At 36.6% G+C, this 19,287-nt stretch overlaps 1 protein-coding gene across 1 annotated transcript; it reads left to right on the top strand.

Moving 5' to 3' along the window:
• The first annotated feature begins 1,522 nt into the window (after positions 1 to 1,522).
• On the top strand, positions 1,523 to 18,698 carry EIF5A2 (eukaryotic translation initiation factor 5A2). The gene is made up of 5 exons (XM_082655593.1): positions 1,523 to 1,602; positions 2,286 to 2,485; positions 3,028 to 3,132; positions 13,358 to 13,489; positions 14,079 to 18,698. The coding sequence occupies exons 2-5, from the start codon at positions 2,321 to 2,323 to the stop codon at positions 14,136 to 14,138; spliced, it is 462 nt and encodes a 153-aa protein (XP_082511719.1). The 5' UTR covers positions 1,523 to 1,602; positions 2,286 to 2,320; the 3' UTR covers positions 14,139 to 18,698.
• The last annotated feature ends 589 nt before the right edge of the window (positions 18,699 to 19,287 follow it).

The following is a 19,287-nucleotide window of genomic DNA, read 5'->3' as shown; positions in this document are numbered from 1 at the left end:
AGGGGACTGACCACAAAGAGGCACAAAGAAACTTCTGAAATGAGGGAAATATCCTATATCTTGTTTATAGGATTATAGTGGTAGTTACTTAGCTGCCTATGTTTTTCAAAACTCATAGAACTAAAAAGGGTAAATTCCACTTTGTATAAGTTATAACTTAGTAAATTTGAAGTTAAAAAAGGAGTAACAGTCAAAATTAAAGGAATAATGCACTACCTGCTTACATAAATACTCTTTAAATATTTGTAACTGTCCTAATAATAATAGGGAAAGGTTAGGTGGTGTAAGGAAAAGCAGAGTGGACTCATGAACCAGGGTTCTAATCTGGCTCTTTCACATATTAGGTAAAGGCTGAGCTCAGTTTAGAGAGTTCACTTACTTATTGTAAAGGTTAGATTAGACAACATGTGTGAAATACCTGTGAAAAAACTTAGAGCCACATAGGAAAGTGAGAAATGGGATTTTTCATGAGACCGCAATACAAAGTCACAGGGCCACATAAACTGGGGTAAAGGTCACCTCTCCAAGGTAGGAGAATGTGGTGGGTTGTGAAACCACTGAGAAAAGGAGAACGCATCTCTTTCTAAGAATCTCGATCCTAATCCTATTCAAGTCGCTATTGGCTCCACATTGATTCCAAAACAACCCAACTGGTCTAATGAGGTACGGACATACCTCAAACTCAAAGGAATGCCAATGCCAGGAGGAAGGAAGAGCTGCGTCTGGCAGAACATCTTTCGTCTGAACAATGCAGTAGGAGTCAGACACCCATTCGCCTCCAAAACTCCGTAACAGCCTCTGATGTGAAGAGTGAGTTAGGTCATTTCACCGCTGCTTTTTAGGTCGCGGACGTCTCAGGAGTTCCCACCCCTGGGAGCGCGGTGGATCCTGGCAGAGCGGCAGCAGCAGTGGCTGCTGGAATCTCATCATGGGTGGCTAGGGTCCCCCGCAAAACCCACAGCGGGAGCCACGTAATAAAATACTGCACTCGCGCTCTTCCTCGAGGAACAAGCATGGTTTTCAATGCCAAGTATGGCTGCAAGTTGGGCCAGAAGTTGGAACACAAAGTTCCCTCCACAGTCACGAGGCACAACCGTTGAAGGCCCATGCGTCGCGAGTTCTGGCAGCCGTCACATGACAACCGCCACGCACCTGACGTCAAGGGCCACCGAGTGCGTGGCTTGGTTCCCATTAACTTCGACTGGGACCCGAACGTAACGAACCTAAAAGTTTGAGGGAGCAAGTTTCCTTGCCGGCTAGTTTACCCTCAGCAACCGAACTCCAGAAAGTGCTCTTCACGCCGGAAGTGCACTAATCCGCAGCACGTGGGGTTGCCAGAGCGCTCTTCACGTGACTGGGAGGGGCCTCGGGAACGTTGTAGCCAATGGTAGCGCGAGAGGGCGGTGCCTATGACGCGCCGGGACCTATCCCGGAAGTAGGGCTGATGTGGGGGCGGGAAAGGGCGGGGAGGCCGGGGTGTGGGAAGTGTGGCGGCCCCGCCCCGTGTCTTGGAACTGCCGAGGTCGCCACCGCTGCCGCCGCCGCAGCTGTGGGAGACTGGCGCGGTTACGCAGGCGAAAGGCGCTCTTTCCCTGCTGAAAGGTGAAGACTCTGGGAAAAGGTGGTGGGGCTGAGACCGGAGCGAGGCAGGGCCGGGGAAGGCGGCCGGAGCCGAGCCCCGACCGTGGAGAGGAGGAAGGATGGAAGGGGGACCGAGGCGAGCGCGGGACCCGCCAAGGCTCAGGCCCGTGAGGCGCCGGGCCGGGCCGGGGATGCCGGCAGGACAGGGGGCGTCTGAGAGGTCGAAGTGACGGCGCTGCGGGCTGGGGGGAGAAGTGCTCTCCCGCTGCCCGAGGGCCAGGTGCTGCTGGCCAGGTCCTGTTATCTCCATCCTTCGTGGGGACATGAGGCCTGGGCTGGGCCCCCCGCAGTGAGGATCCGGGCGGCGGCGGAGGGCCGGGAGGCGCGGCGCGGTGCGGGAAAGTCACCGGCTCCTCCTGCAGTGGGACGGTGGGGCCGGGATTTGCTGCCCCCAGCGCGGGTGAGCGCCCTGGGCGGGTATTCCCCCCGCCTCAACGAGCTCTTCTGCGACTTCCCTCCCACCTCCCCACCGAAGGATGGAAAAGTTTGTAAGGCCGGAGTTAGAAAGTCCCCACTATTCTGGGTGGGTGTTCTATAAATGCAAAAATAATAGATCCATGATGCGTGGCTCGTAACCTCTCCGAAACGAGGCGTTTCCCTGCCTGCATGCCAGTTGTTAAAAAGCAAACAAACTTTTTGCATAGTACCCTCAGAAAAGCAACCATCTCCCCAACCCACCATGGCGGACGAAATTGATTTCACTACTGGAGATGCTGGGGCTTCCAGCACTTACCCTATGCAGTGTTCGGCCCTGCGCAAAAACGGCTTCGTGGTGCTCAAAGGACGACCATGCAAAATAGTGGAGATGTCAACTTCCAAAACTGGAAAGCACGGTCATGCGAAGGTAAATGCCCTTCCAGGTCTTTCTTGGTGTTGGGATTTTGATCATTTGTATTCCATTACAGAACATGAGGTTTCTGTAGTTATAAGTGTATAATGACACTTTTTTTTTTCTTCCCACAATTACTGGGTGATCAGCTATTTGAATACTGAAAGGTAACATTTCCTTCTTGGGCCCTTATAATGTTTCATTAACTGGGAACCGAAACTTTCCTGAATCATAGTGACTTAGACAATCTATTCAGTTTACAAATGAGAAAACCTGTTCTAACATTCTAACGAACCTAAATTCATTGTTCTTAATCACTCTTATGATTGAATTACTAGACTATATGATATTGGGTCTTGATATGTCATGATACTGTTTAGTTGTTCACTGCTTCTCAGTTGTATGACCACTACATTTTTTTTTAAGAAAGTAAAATTAGATGACCTTGGAAGGAGAAAGAATCTGTCATAATCAGCTTTAGTATTATGCGTCTGTGTATGTAATGAGTGATATCTTGGCAAAGATTAAACAGTTTCCTGTTCTCCCGTCTCTGTTAGGTTCACCTTGTTGGAATTGATATTTTCACGGGCAAAAAATATGAAGATATTTGCCCTTCTACTCACAACATGGATGTTCCAAATATTAAGAGAAATGATTATCAAGTAAGTACTAATTTCCTTTAGAATGCTGCTTGTTTCCTGAAGGTGCAAATACTTTCTACTGTCCATTGTAATTTAATAAAACCCACAAGTAGTTTTGTAGGTTTTTCTAACCAATTGTTAAGTACCACTTATTTTAGAAATTGGAGAAATAGTGCTATTTAACACTTGGTACCTTATCTAGGATGACTGCTAGTTTGCCACTTTTTAACATTCTTGCATTTTAAAAAATTTGAACACTTATTATTTCTCAAATCAAGTGACTCCATATTGTGAGTCCAATGTTTAGTAAAATTACTATTTTCCATGTTGTAAATTATTTCTCTTTGTTATAAATACTTTCCAGGTATTTCTTTTCCCTTACCAGACCTAAGACTCAAGAAATTGTTGGAATTCATGTTCCACCAACCAAATTTGTGTGTATTAGTGAATGTGTGTCAGAATTTGGTATTCTTAAATAGGGAAATAAGTTGAAAGCCATAAATACAAAGGATAAAGTGTATGGTCACTGAATATGGTGAAGAAAATACAAAAACTTCGTAATTGTTTTATTTGTATTCAGTGACCATGCTGTGACCTTTTGTTAAATTATAGGTATAAACTGCAAGTTTTAGTTCCAGTTATGCATTTGGATAAGTCATGTTTAATGATAGCGTTTTCTTGTTTGGAGTATTGATGGTAACCAAACCACTGACCTCATAGAATGTGGGAGCTCAGATTAATCATAACTAAAGTCTTTCTTGAAAGTCTGCAATTTCTTTATCAAGCATATTATATATAGAACTCTTTTCATTTTACATAGTGAAAAATACAAGTGTGACACTCGAATTCGTTTTACCCAATTTAAACTTGTTCCTTTCTATACCTCATATTGTGTTGTATAATTTTTAAAGAATGTCACCATTAACTGCAATTATCCAATGATTTCCTTTTACTTTTTGTCCATATGTAAACATATTTTTGCAGTTTTAATCTAATAAGCAGTTTTATGTTTTCATTTTCCCACTTACAAATGTTTTCTAGGTTGCTTTGAAGTCTTCATAGAAATTTGAATTGTCTTAGTATAATAATAGCAAGATTTTTTTTAAGTCAGGCAGATCTGAGTTTTGATCTAGTTCTGCCACTTTCAAGCTGGGTGATGTTGGACAAATTACGCAACCTCTCTGAGCCTCAGTCTTCTCATCTACAAAGGAGGGATAATATGAAGATTAATGAGAAAATGTACTCCATAATTACCTCAAAGTAGTTTTTTTTTTCTGCTTCCCCTTTTTCTGTATAAAAACTTCACTTAATCATTCCATTATTCTTGGAGCACCTAATTTAGACATGGCATATAGTGGATGCTCAATAAACATTTGTTAAATGCATACATGATTACTCAATGAGGTAAAGATAGTACAGCCAACTAAAGCTAAGCATAGAATTTTCTTTTGCCAAAAATAGATTTCTGTTTTCATCCTTAACGTGTGAATGCTTTGAATATTCAATATTCATTAATATTCATTCAATATACAAAGCTTTTACCCTTGAGTGTTTCAGAAAGATGGTATAAGTAGTTCAGATGACTACTACAGTGATCAAATTAGCCAGTCATTGATTGGAGCTCAAGATTTAACATAAAGGAAAATTTTGGTTTGGGTTTTATTTTGAGATAAAGCAGGACCTGGACTAGGATGAGGGGTATGAGATGAGTGAGGCCCTTGCCTCAAGCACAAAATTTTAAATAAAGACAGTACCAGAAACAATGCCAAGCCACACAGGGGCCTGATCCTGTCTGATATTTTATTCATTATAGAATTTATGCATTAATTCTAATTTTAAAAAATATTACATTAACCTGATCACTGAGGGGTGTGTGTGTGTGCGCGCGCGCGTGCCACCTTAAATTTTGCACCCAAGACAAGTGCCTCACTTGCCTCGCCATAGTCCCAGCCTTTGGTATGTAGTCTGTGTTCCAGAGCGGATCAGAGAATGACTCAAGCCTAACAGTCTGGGTCCAGATCCTTGCTTTGGCACTTACTAACTGCATGACCTTGGTTGGCAAGTTATTTAATCTCTCACCTGCCTTTCTTTATAAAATAAGGATAAGAATAATAAACTCCTCATGGAATCACTGTGAGGTTTAATTAGTTAATTCTTAGAATAGTGCCTTGCAGAGTGAGCACTCAGTGATCACATCCCTTTATTATCAAGTCACCATAGAATACTTATTTCTGTTCATTAAAAAAAATTAGTTCCATGAGCCTTTCCAGTTATATTTATTGTCCTATGGTGGTCTTCACTCACCTTTCCAAGTGCCTTGATTAAATTTCTACTTATTATTTAGCTACATGTGGTCCTTTGTATTTGCTGAATTCAGTATTTCAAGTGCCAGTTTGACAGTCAGCTAAAGTGAAATATATATATCTGTTCATTATAATAATTAAAAAGTAAGTCTTTGTTTAGGAAAAGAAATGTATCAATATTTACAATTTTAATTTTACATATTTTAACATAAGTTCAGAATGAAAGGAAAATTGTCTCCTGAATTCCATTCCAAGATGTAGCTTGGATTGGAATTGCTAATTTCCATCAGTTCTCCCAAAAGTAGTTATGGTTATCTGGGGCTCACTGATGGTGTAAAATACAAATACACCCAGACACCTTAGGGAATCCCCAGACTCTTAAACATAGAAACACTTGTTCAAACTCTGGTACGCACTTGAGTCATATTTCTTTAGAAAGTTCTGTGTTCCTGTGCACTACACCACAAGTGGAATGCCTTTTCTGCATTTACTAAAGTTTAACCTGTCATTTAAAGACCACTTTTCAGAAGGAAAACTAATCACTACAGGACATGTTGAAGTGTATATTGTGCATCTTTGGATTATTGATGAATTGCCAAAACTGTGAATATTAAATCCTAGTATATTCTTCAAATAAGTGGTATGTCTTTTGGATATGGAGTTGAATTTTGTTGTTGCAACTAAAATAGAACAACAAAGAAAATAATGATGCTATGAATTCCTTGTGCCTAAAGTCTTTTTATAATTTATACCTGTTCTGTGGAATCTTCGTGTTCCCTGGTAAAAGCAGTCTTTCTTTGGAGTAGAAAACCTGTAAACCAGCAGATCCCAGTACTGCAGGGACAAGAAACAGATATTTTGCTACAGTATCATTAAGGGTAATAGTGAGAAGAGTCTCCTACCTTTGGTTCCTAGACCTGTGTATTCTACCTTTGGGAGAAATAGTACCATATATTGGAATATATTTAACCTGTAAAATAGCACCCAGGCCCAGAGTGTGTCATTCAGCAGGAGGCAAAGATGAGTCTTCAATAGGCAAATGCACACAGGCAAACTGTCTTAGAATGATGGAGGACATGGACCACCAGTGAATTCTCTGAGCATTGTCCTGTTGTCTTTTTATTTTGCCTGTTAAATGAATTTTTTAGCCAGAAATGATACTATGTGAGGTACTGACAGTAATGTGACAGTTTACAAATCCACACATGAGATTTTAGCAGAAGCACTGCAGGCAGCAAAGGCAAGTTTATATGTGGAGTAAGGATCTATTACAGTGAGCACAAACTGCTGCCTCTTCCATGATGGAGGGAGTACAATGTTACCAGGTAGCTGGCTCTTCCCCCGGGGAAATGGTGCCATATCAGGGACTCTGTATTGGTCTCTGCTATGAGGTACCAGCAGTGGCTGTAGTCAGATCAGCCTTGGTGAGAGAAAACCGGTGTCATTGAGCCCATGCCACTGTGGCCAATTGTTCGTGAGCCAATTGAACAAGGACTGGGAAGACTACAAAAAGAAGCTGAATGACATTCACAGGTAGAATCATCTTGTCACCTAATTGTCTGCCTCCTCGGTAGCATGTCCCCTTGGTAAGCATTTATATGGACACATTCTCTAACTATTTGGAGAGGACCCTCCGCGTACCACTTTCCCAGACCTTATTGTCAGCAATTTTCCCATCTTTTTCTTTCAGTTTTGTTGACCTTCCATCCATACTCTTAGCCCTTGCCCATAATCAGTGTAAATCCAAACCTTTGGTTCTCTCTTCTTTCAAGTCCAGTACATGAAGTTCTCATCCCCACTGTCTTTCAGGGCCACCTCTGAATAATTTCATCAGACTACGCATAACCATCTAGAAACCATTCTGAATTTTGTTTTTCAGTCAGGTGGTAATAGGGAACTCCCCACAAAGTCATCGGTACAAGTTGAGGGAGAAATTGTGGATGTTGCAGAAGAAGGTGCTTCCAAGTCTCATACAACTTGTTGGTGCTTTCAGGAGCTGCTCAAGTTGATCTCACATATGCAGCTTCTACTTAATGATGGAGTGTTGCTGTGCATACCCAACTTTATGGCTTGGTGTGTCAGATAACACTCTAGTTGATGATAGTGTGATTTCCTTGTGTTGTCTGATAACAATGATCAAACATTCAGTTCCCCCCAGGGACCAGCAGCTCTAAAGAAGTAGTTTGAGAGTGCTGCGGGAAGAGGAAAAGGAAGAAGGAGAAAGGAGGAGGTCTTACCTAAAAGTCTGACTGTTTTGAAATAGACTGAGAAATAAAATTAAATTCAGAAATTAGGGCTAAGCCACCTGTAATGATGCTATTCCTTCTCCAGCCTCTTCTGTTGTATACCAATAATACAAATACAAGCAAAAAAGTTCCCCCATAATTCTCCTTTTTCATGTTCTTTCTTACCAGACCACATCATGGATAGAATCTGCAGTCACTTACTCTCCCCATATCCTTCCTTTCAGTTCATGCTTTGCTTCCTCAGCTCCCTGTACCCCCCACTATTTAGTGGTTACAGTGCTCTTTCTAGAATTCTGATATACCATAGCATTTTTCTTTTTTACTTTTTATTGTGAACAATTTCAAAATCTGTGAACCTCACGTACCCATCATCCACCTTCCACAATTATCAGTACATAACCAATCTTGTTTCATCTGTACCCCACCATCTATTTTTATTTGCTGTACCCTCTACCTCTTGGTTATTTTGATGCTAATCCCAGATATTATATCATTTATCATTTCATCTGCAAATATTTTGCTACACATTTTTAAAAGGTATGGGCTGTAAAAAACAGCATACTGTGGCACCCCCAAAATTAGTAATTCCTTAATATCTTCAAATATCCAATCAATATCTACATTTTCCTAATTGTCTTTGTTTTTTTGTTTGCGTTTTGCTTTTTCAGATGTGATAGTTACTGTTTTTGTTTTACAGTTTTTCTAAATCAGGACCTAAATAAAAGTCCACGCATTGAAATTGGTTGAGGTAACTCTTAAATCTACTTTATAGGTTCTCCTCTCTCAGACATGCATTTGAGCCTCTCTTCCCTCTCTTTCCTCCCTTCTTTCTCCCTCTCTCTCTCTCTCTTCCCCTCCATTTTTGATGAAGAAACTAGATAAGTTCTGTAGACTTTCACGCAGTCTGTATTTTGCTAATTGCATTTCCTTTGTCCCACGTATTTCCTGAAAATTGATAATTAGATGTACAGACTTGATCAGATCCAGTTTAGATTTTTATTTTCTTCTTCTTTTCTTTAACAAAAATTACTCCATAGGTGATATTCTGTGCAACCATCAAGTAAATGAGTCTGATGGTGTCTTTTTTTTTTTTTAATTTTTTTAAATTTATTTTTGGCTGCATTGAGTCTTCGTTGCTGTGTGTGGGCTTTCTCTAGTTGTGGTGAGCGGAGGCTACTCTGCGTTGCTGTGCGCAGGCTTCTCGTTGTGGCTGCTCTTGTTGCAGAGCACAGGCTCTAGGCGCACGGGCATCAGTAGTTGTGGCACGTGGGCTCAGTAGTTGTGGCTTGTGGGCTCTAAAGCACAGGCTCAGTAGTTGTGGCACAAGGGCTTAGTTGCTCTGCAGCATGTGAGACCTTCCTGGACCAGGGCTCAAACCCATGTCCCCTGCACTGGCAGGCAGATTCTTAACCACTGCACCATGAGGGAAGCCCCTGATGGTTTTTTTTTTTTGTGATGTTATTAGATATATAATTGCCTTAATCCATTAATTTATTAAAGGAGACAAAGTAATCATCTGTTACTTTTTTTTTCTTTAAAAGCCAGAACACTTCTATAAGAGAAGGTTTCCTTCAGCTTTTTTGTTTACCCTGTGGTACAGTGTATAATAGGAAAGCCAATATAAATACTTGATTCTTTCCCTTTAAGTACCAGTTTTCAAAATTAGTTGGTTTCCTGGTATCTACTGAAGATGACCAGTGAAATTTTTTTTTCACTATGAACTCAAGCATTTAAACACATTTATGTTTCAATCCATTGTAGTTATTATCATTATTGATTATCAAATTGTTCTTTCTTTATTCCAGACCTTATTCTGGTTAGCTCCTGAATCCCTTTGTTATGGACCTAGTGGTCTTTAATAGCACCATGCTTTCTGATCTTGTATACTTCCTACTGTGGACCTGGAATTATCCATTTTCCCAGGAGCCCTATGGAGAGAAATAGCACCATACATTGGATTCTTTTAGTAGGAAATGACAGATACCACATTCTGGTACTACTATTTTGGGTGTATGGTATAATTTCAAATGTCATTCAGCAGCTTGCTACACCACTGCATGCCTGAATCCTCTATTACAAGTTTTCTGACTCTGCCCTCTCCTGTCTCCTTGCTTTCTATTAGCAAAATGATTACTCTCTCTACCAAAAAAAAATTGTTCATAAACATCTCAAAGTTATCAAATAAGTAGATTGCTTACAGGTGAAGAATCAGAAGGAAATATTTAGAATTGACTTATAACTGTTTTCTTACCATCCTCTCCTTCCAGCTCTACAGCGTCAGAGAGGGCTTTGAGGGAAGATTGAAAAAGTTGCACAAAAATATGCTTGAAACAAAAAAATGACACCGTTAGCTTTTTTTTTCAAGATTGAAAATTACAAAAGGGGAAGTGATACCTTGAGAGAGGAAAAATCTTGCAGATACTACCTTAGCCAGGTGATCAAAGTTAATATCACCAGTAATAGGACATAGTGACATAATTTGTCTCTTGATGTGATACTCTGAGGACACATCATATATGTAGTAATCCTTCCAAAAATGTGCTAGCTGACTCATTAGAAAACAAACTCAAACTGAGCAACATTCTATAATACAGTAAACCTGTACTCGTCAAAAATGTCAATGTCATGCAACACAAAGGGTCAGGAACTGTTCCAAATTAAGAGACTAAACTGACATGACAGCCAAATAAATACAAGGCATGATCCTGGAGTTGAAAGGGAAAAATTGTTATCGAAGACAATATTGGGACAATTGGCAAATTTGAATATGGACTATATATTGAATAATATGTTAGCAATATTGAATTTCCTGATTTTGAAAAATAAACTGTGGCTATGTAAGAATATGTCCTTGTTCTTGGGAAAAACACACTGAAGTATTATTGCTGAAGAGTCATGATGTTTGAAACTTACTCTCAAATGGTTCAGCAAAAATAAGAAAAGAATAAGAATGTGTATGGTATGCATTTTATATATTCCATATATACAGAGAGGGAAAAACAGCACATGTGGTTAAATGTTAACAAAGAGTAAATCTAGGTAAAAGATAAAGGATTTTATTGCATTATTTTTGCAACTTTTCTCAATATCTGAAAAATTTTAAATTTATTTAAGATCAAATAATTCATTTTTATTATTTAATTTTACTTTTCTGTAGCTTAGCTTATTTTTGAAATTTTAAATTTTATTTCTTATAGCAATTTATTTTAATATTTAATATTTATAAATATATATTTTAGATGTTTTATAATATGTCTGTATCTTTTTGTATTTGAAATGCTTTATATTTCATCCCATGGCTTATTTTATTAATTCCCTTTAAAAAATAAAATACCATATAAATACCAAAATATCAGTATTATTATTTGGTTTATGTGGTTCAGTCACTAGTGGAGTGGGAACCTTTAACTCTTGAAATTGACAAGTTCTACTTCAGGGAATTGTTAAAAGAGCTGAAATAAAAAAAGATGAGCCTGTGGTTAATTGTTTAAAAATTACACTTCTGTCTCAACTCAACCTCCTTGCTTCCCGCTTTTCTGCCAACTACCTCACAAATGTTTGAGTGACCAAAAGATTAATTAAAAGTGTTTGTGGTGGCTCAGTAGGATGGTTTTTTGTTTTTGAGATTGTAGACATGTGTAAAAACTGAAATCTCCGGTGGTAGGTGGGGTTTCTGTGGAAAGCCATTGCCAGAGTTGGTAGTGCCATAGAGGAGAGCTTTGAAACTCTACCTCTGTGGTATGCCTGTGTTATGTCATAGGGGCTAAAGGGGACCAGGGACCATGTCTTTAACTCTTTTTGTGTATGTCAGTGGTAGCATCTGGTATGCTGGGTGATTGCCTTTTATAAAACCTGTTAGACAAATGGGACCTAATGAAACTTAAAAGCTTCTGCACAGCAAAGGAAACCATAAACAAGACAAAAAAACAACTCCCAGAAAAAAAAAAAAAAAAGACCACTCCCAGAATGGGAGAAAATAATTGCAAACGAATCAACAGACAAAGGATTAATCTCCAAAATATATAAACAGCTCATGCAGCTCAATATCACAAAAACAAACAATGCAATCAAAAAATGGGCAGAAGACCTAAATAGACATTTCTCCAAAGAAGACATACAGATGGCCAAGAGGCACATGAAAAGATGCTCAACATCGCTAATTATTAGAGAAAAGCAAATCAAAACTACAGTGAGGTATCACCTCACACTGGTCAAAATGGCCATCATCACAAAATCTACAAACAATAAATGCCAGAGAGGGTGTGGAGAAAGGGGAACCCTCTTGCACTGTTGGTGGGAGTGTAAATTGATACAGCCACTATGGAGAACAGTATGGAGGTTCCTTAAAAAACTAAAAATAGAACTACCATATGACCCAGCAATCCCACTACTGGGCATATACCCAGAGAAAACTATAACTCAAAAAGACACATGCACCCCAATGTTCATTGCAGCCCTATTTACAATAGCCAGGTCATGGAAGCAACCTAAAGGCCCATTGACAGACGAATGGATGAAGAAGATGTGGTACATATATACAATAGAATATTACTCAGCCACAGAAAGGAACGAAATTGGGTCATTTGTAGAGATGTGGATGGACCTAGAGACTGTCATGCAGAGTGAAATAAGTCAGAAAGAGAAAACTAAATATCATATATTAACGCATATACGTGGAATCTAGAAAAATGGTACAGATGAACCTGTTTGCAAGACAGAAATAGAGACACAGATGTAGAGAACAAATGTACGGACACCAAGTGGGGAACGGGCAGGTGGGATGAATTGGGAGATTGGGATTGACATACATACACTAACTAATATGTATAAAATAGGTAACTACTGAGAACCTGCTGTATAGCACAGGGAACTCCACTTCGTTGTGTAGTAGAAACTAACACAACATTGTAAAGCAATAATACCCCAATTTTTAAAAAAAACCTTAAAATTCTAGGCACACTGATGGTGTACATGCTTTTAGAATAAATTAATGTGGCCTGGCTGTTTCCTCATACCTGTAATGAAAGAAATTCAATGATATCAATACTGTGCTTTTTTGCAGGTTAGGTTGATGACTGGTTTTGTTTCATTAATGTCATCAGCAAGCTAATGTTTTTCTTTTTTAAAAAATCTAGTGTTGTTAGCAGTGAGCTGGAGACCAAAAATTTTCCACTTCAGTTTGTTCATAATCAAATTATAAAACACATTGTTTGTAATCATGAAAAACTGAAAATAACTTTTATGCCCACTAATACAAAAAATGGTTAAATCAGTTACAGTATAACTTTGCAGTTGTGAAGTGATTAGAGAGACTAAGGTAGGTCCATATTTTCCAAAACGGAAAGATTTCTAAGATATATTAAGTGAAAACAACTTGCTGAAAAATACTTGTAATATCTCATTTATTTTTTAAAGCAACTATATATTGTGTACATAACTTCAGGATACTCTATAAAAAAGCCTAAACTGTTTAATAACCTAGAGATTTGCGGGAGGGGAGAGTGCAGGAAGGAATGAACTTATATTTTTTGTCTGTACCTATTTTATGCTTTTGTATGTGTAGCATTCTTAAGCACCAAAATGTATTAATGTATTACTGTGTACTGATAAAAATTAATATAATTGGCAATTTATGTAAAAATTACAAAGGAGTGGGTGTAATCTAATCAGTGCAAATGATATAATTTCTTTCAATAGCTGATATGCATTCAGGATGGTTACCTTTCCCTGCTGACAGAAACTGGTGAAGTTCGTGAGGATCTTAAGCTGCCAGAAGGTGAACTAGGCAAAGAAATAGAAGGAAAATATAATGCAGGTGAAGATGTACAGGTAAAGACTTATGGAGAGATTGTTTTTTTAAATCATTTTATAAAAACTTTGACCTAAACTAGTTAGCATAAAATACTATATGTGAAATACAGCTTTTAAATACTGCTGAAATGTTGAAAATGATCTCTAGAACTAGGCAGTTTTCCCATGATACCTTTTACCATGGCCATTACCAAAGAAAGTATCAAAGTTCATTTTTTACTACATAGACACTGTCAATCCCAAATTTGTTTTGAAGATCAGCCTGAACAATTCTTAAGGATGAGAAAGGATGTTATGGGAATACTAAAGAGTGAAGGTGGCTTACTTTATCTTGTTGTAACTCTCAGAAGTATAACGTCTAATAAGTATTGAAACATTTATAGTTCTTATTCTCCTGTTCCCTGAAAGTTTTCTTAAAAACCACAATTTGAGAAATTTAGCTTTAGAAAACTGTAAAAAAAAGGTAGATTATTTGATCTTGGAATACCTCTTTACAAAATCAGTATGTATAAAATATCCACAAATATCCAATGTATGATGAATTAACTATATCTTATATATGTATTGCCTTTTGAATACATTTTTGCCTGCATTTTTTTCCTTCTAGGTGTCTGTCATGTGTGCAATGAGTGAAGAATGTGCTGTAGCCATAAAGCCCTGCAAATAAACGGGAACATCAGGCATGAGCAAAATGTTTAGGTCTGGATCAACTGCAGATCTAAAGTTTGGTTCTAAGTTGTCACCAAAGCTATGGCGTTCATAAGCAACCTCATTTCTTTTTTAATTGTTTTGAAATTGTGCTGAGTTAGTTTTGCAGGCAATTCGTAATTTAAAAAAATGATCAAGATGTATAATTCTTTTTTTTAAATTTTGTAGGTGTCTTTCCTATAACTTTCCTGTGGTTTTCAGTATGTAAGTCTAAGAAACAGACAAGATAGCTTCAGCAGATGTGATTTGTCTGAGCAAATCGTTCCTAAATTTTAGTTAAATGATAAATAAACCAGGGTTTTAAATCAAACAATGTAGCATCTAGTGGTATTGAAGCACCACATTTAAGTTGAATTGCTCTGCATTAATTTCGAACTTAATATCATAGAATAAGTAGATTATGGATTGGAATTGTCAGTTTCAGCATGGGTGTGGCAAGTACAGATCCTTAAACAAAAATCATGTTATCAAAGAGTGCCAGTTATCTTAGTAACCATGTGCAGCCCACCTGTATTACCTCAGTCATTCTGTTCTTTGCCAAATTGCTGGTAGACTTAATATAACCTATATTATGGGGATTTTAGTACTTTCTTGTGGTTGACAGAGGCATTAAACTGTTTTGTGATAGTTAGCAAGTCATATTGTAAGGAAGACACAAAGGACAGTGGCAAAGGATGTTGGTTAAAACTATAGGTTTTTATTTGTGGCCTTTGTATTCAACATAAAAATAGGAAGTTTCCATTTGTGTTTTTGCCTTTAACTCTTGTTTTCTCTCTTTATTAAAGGGAGTGACCTGCTTTACAGGATACTATGTAGCACTTTTTATCAATTATGTTGAATAAATGTTGGTATTTGTAGTAGTCACTCCTTTTCAGCCATTTTTAAGTAGACTTTTTTGACATCAAAATATTTGTTAGACAAAACTGGAAATTCTTACTTTAAATTGATTTGGAACATTTGTTAAATTTATGTATATTTTTTCTAACATGAAAGTGAATCATAGAAGAAAAGTCACTTTATGTGATAATTATTATTTAACTTAAGAAGTATATGTATTTTATCTGATTGTCATGTGACTTAATTCAGTTACTGGTGTGAAATATATCTAGGAAAGAATTCTATAAACAATTATTTTAAAAAGTATTTTAGGTGATTCTGCTACATTTCTGTTTAGTCTTTTGGATCATATATCTATATTTCCAGAATTCTAGGCATTGTCACAGGGTTTGTGAGGACCTTTGACTCAATACCAGTCATTATATTGCAGTGAAACTTAGAACAAAATCACCATTTCAGTAATAACTTCATTCTCTAAGACTCATTATGAGACCTCTCCCATCATACTTTGACTTCTAAAAGGCCTTTGTACCTATCATCTAGAGGAAAATATGTATGATGCTGTAACTGGTCTACTCAGTGACTGGAAATAGCATTAGGAACAGAAGATCCCAAAGTTTTAGTTACTTAGTTTGCACACACTTTTAAATCTTGTATTGGCCTCAGCAAACCCATTTGGAGAAGAAGCAAGATACTTTAAGGAAATGCAAGAGGAATTCTAAAGCACAAGAAATATTGAGGTTGTAGTTAATCATTTTTAGTGTAACATTTTAGTTTTTCCCATCCAAAGCACAGTTAGTAACTAGACTAAATTCTTTCCAGTATTCCATTTAAGTATCTACTACATACTGCTCTAGTTTTTTAGTACTCTGTAAAATGTATCTTACTTGGGACTGGTTGGCATTGTTACCCACAGGAGCTCCAAAAAGTTATCAGTCTGTGTTACTTGCTGGTCATTCATATGACCTCAGTTAACCACACTGATGTTCTGGTTTAGTATTAATTCTGGATTGGCATGCCCTTGTTCTTCATAATTTGTCAAACTTCACATAAATATATTTTCAATTGTGAGGTAAGTGTATATAAATTATAATAATGCATCTGTACCTTCATATCTTGAATGGCAAAAGCTATTTATGCTTAAATATTTCATTTTAATTACTATAATGAGTATAAATACTCTTCTGTCATATAATTAATTATAAGTATAGATTTTAAAGATATGGGACTGTTTATTTTCACATAAGTCAGTACATGTTTCTCTAGAACAATATATTTCATTTAGAAAAGCTTTATAAATTGTATTAAAAGGAAGCAGGAAACATATTTTTTAACAGAACAGAAGTGACTTCATTCTTTTTTGACATCAGAAATGTTAAAAGTTGATTCCTAGTATTTGTTGTACTTTTTTGTAGCAAATGTGTTAAATGTCAAAGTTACCATATATAGAATGTAGACTGTCACATTGATAGATTATACAGTGATACCCTTTTGTCTGTAGGCATTTCACCAATTTATATACAATATTATAGTAACAAGTGGAATATTTGTTTCTTTCTAGAACAACATATTTTATTTCTACTGTGAAGACTTTGTTTTACCTTATTTGCTACAAAGTTGTATACCCTCTGAAATAGATCAAATTATTGCTACTTTGACTTAGCATTTGCATCATAAACATAATTATGATGTTTCTTTTATGCTCCCCTCCAAGGGCTGTCAGTCACTTGAAATTATTGCTAACCAAGCTCTTGAATACGTTTCCATTTATGGTACAAAATTCTGTACCAATGCTTTATAACAATTATCAGAACTCTCCTGCAGCCAGAGCATGAAATCTTTAATAGGAGATGCTGCAATAAAATGTTTAGGCTATAAAATTTGGGGACACAACTTTTCATTATAGCACAATTAGTGTGCATGTGCACACATAGCTTTGTATGTTTGTTCTTTTTACAACGTCATTCCAACTCTTAAAAGTACTGTAGTCTGGTAGTGCCTCAAATGTTGGTAACTGTTTTTTTTTTTAATTTACAGCTTTTCCAGAATTTGTTTTTGTACTTTAAAGTTTCTCAATTAGATTATTTCTAGTTGAACTGTAATTTGAATGCATTGTTCTCAGGGCTCTTTGTGCTAAGTGCTGAAGTTTCATTATTTCAAAGCTAACTGCCTGAAAGTATATTACAAATTTTTCCCAAATTATAATAGAGTGATACATACAAACAAAAATCCATAATATCAACATACTTAAACCATATACTAAATATTCAAGAAAAAAATGAGAACATTAGTAACATCTATACTGGAATCTTGCCATATTTTTTTTCATTTTAGAAAAGAATTTGGTAGTCTTATCTTAGACCCTTATCCTTAATGATATATCTGAAAGCATTCCTTTGGCCCAGAACCCAGAGATAGTTTTAGAGCCAAACTTTGATGTGATTCTCAAACATATTTAGGGACAACAGAACAAAAATTCATAGTACTTTTTTGGGTACACTAAAATGTTTACATATTGAATTCTGTAATACGAACTAGGAACAAATTTATTATGAGAAAATATGGCTCTTAAGCAGAAAATGTGTGAACTATAAGCATATTTCCATAAACAGTATATTATATTGAACTGGTCAACAGTTTAAAATTTTCTGATATCATCTAAGCAGAGTACTTTATAGTTTTCAAGCCTTTTTTTTTCCCTACCATTCAGACAAGTAACAGGCAACAAAAGCTTAAGAAAAATTTATTGTGGAAAATCTTAAAATTGAGAAAATTCAATCTATTAACTTTATTAAATTTTTTTCTCTGAATTGGGTATATGGCATTATTTGATTTTAGCAGGGAACATTTGGATTTAGCTTACGGAACACAGATGTTCTGTGGGAACATGACTTGAAGTTCTATATAATGTTTTTTCATTAAATAACCATCTGAACATCAAGGTAACTACCAAGTGAGGTCAAGTGCCTGAAAAGTGCTGTATACATCTAATTAGCATGTTTTCCTTTCATGAAAGATGCATCTTATAGCAATGCATATCAGGCTTTCACCTTCTAAAAACATACTTGCCAAACTTTACCATCCACCACTATCTCTGTCTCCTTAGAACAGGTCGAAACCTATTTTACAATTGAGAGAGATTGCTTTATTTATATAAAGTCCCTAAAACTGTGTCTTGATATTGGTAGACTTAAGTTTATCTTAGTTCAAGATTGCACATTTTTAAAGCTCTGGATATAAACTTTATTCAGTGATGACTATACAGCTTGTCATAAGTCATAGTTGTGACCATTCTTGAAAGGAATTCTTTATTGTGGTTAATATCTACTATAAATAAGCACTCTTGTGCTTGTTACAAAGTATAGTGCAAATTACTAGCTCTATACTGTTTTTGTCCTCCTCTCCAAAAAGAAATTAGTTGAAATGGCATTGTCTAATCCAGTGGCACTTTATTAGTAATACATTTTATTTGTCATAGGTATAAGAGAACTTATGCTTTTACCTGCAGAGACTTATATGTTTTAGCTAAAACTTTAAAACTGTAAGATATGTAGTATGGGTATTATTATAATCATGTATTTTACATTTCAAAAATGGGTAAAATTAAAATATTAAGCCTTTGTCTATATTAAAATAATTGTGAAATCCTTTAAAATATAGATGGTAAACTTAGCAATTATAATTTTTGTTACATTAAAATATATTTGTCTGTTAACATCATCAGTTATATTAAATAAAAATAAAGTTAATTTAACAGCTTACACTATTCTTGTGTATATACATTCCTAGAAACATTTTCATACTAGAAATTAATTTGTATATTACTGTTAAAAGAAAATCTAACTTGTATTTTTATTTTTTTTATATTTTAGGTTCTTACTATACAGCACCCTAGCTTTACAGCTGGGAATGTTAATTTCTAGATTTTAGTTCCAGATTTAGGTACACTTCTTTTAATCTTTAAATTTTTAATAGTTTTTAAGAATACATAAAATACATGGTTCAAAATTCTATAGGTACAAGAATAAATGCATCTTCCCATCTTCGTCCTCTTTCTGTGCATTCTTCCAGAGATATACAATGCAAGAGAGTTTAGTGGTCCCTTCCCCACCCATGATCTCCCAGGATCTGAAGTGTTCCTTCTTTACGAGAGTTGCTGTTCTCTTTCCACAGCGATGTGAATGGTGTGATGAGTCCCTGAAGCAAACTCTTCACCCTTTTCCCAATCCTCACCATATCTAATCAACACCATCTGGACAGATTCATCCTCA

Source organism: Grampus griseus (assembly GCF_964374135.1).
Source record: "Grampus griseus genome assembly, chromosome: 5".
Classification (NCBI taxonomy): domain Eukaryota; kingdom Metazoa; phylum Chordata; class Mammalia; order Artiodactyla; family Delphinidae; genus Grampus; species Grampus griseus.
The sequence above is the reverse complement of the archived record's forward strand: the minus strand, read 5'-3'. Positions and strand labels throughout refer to the sequence as shown.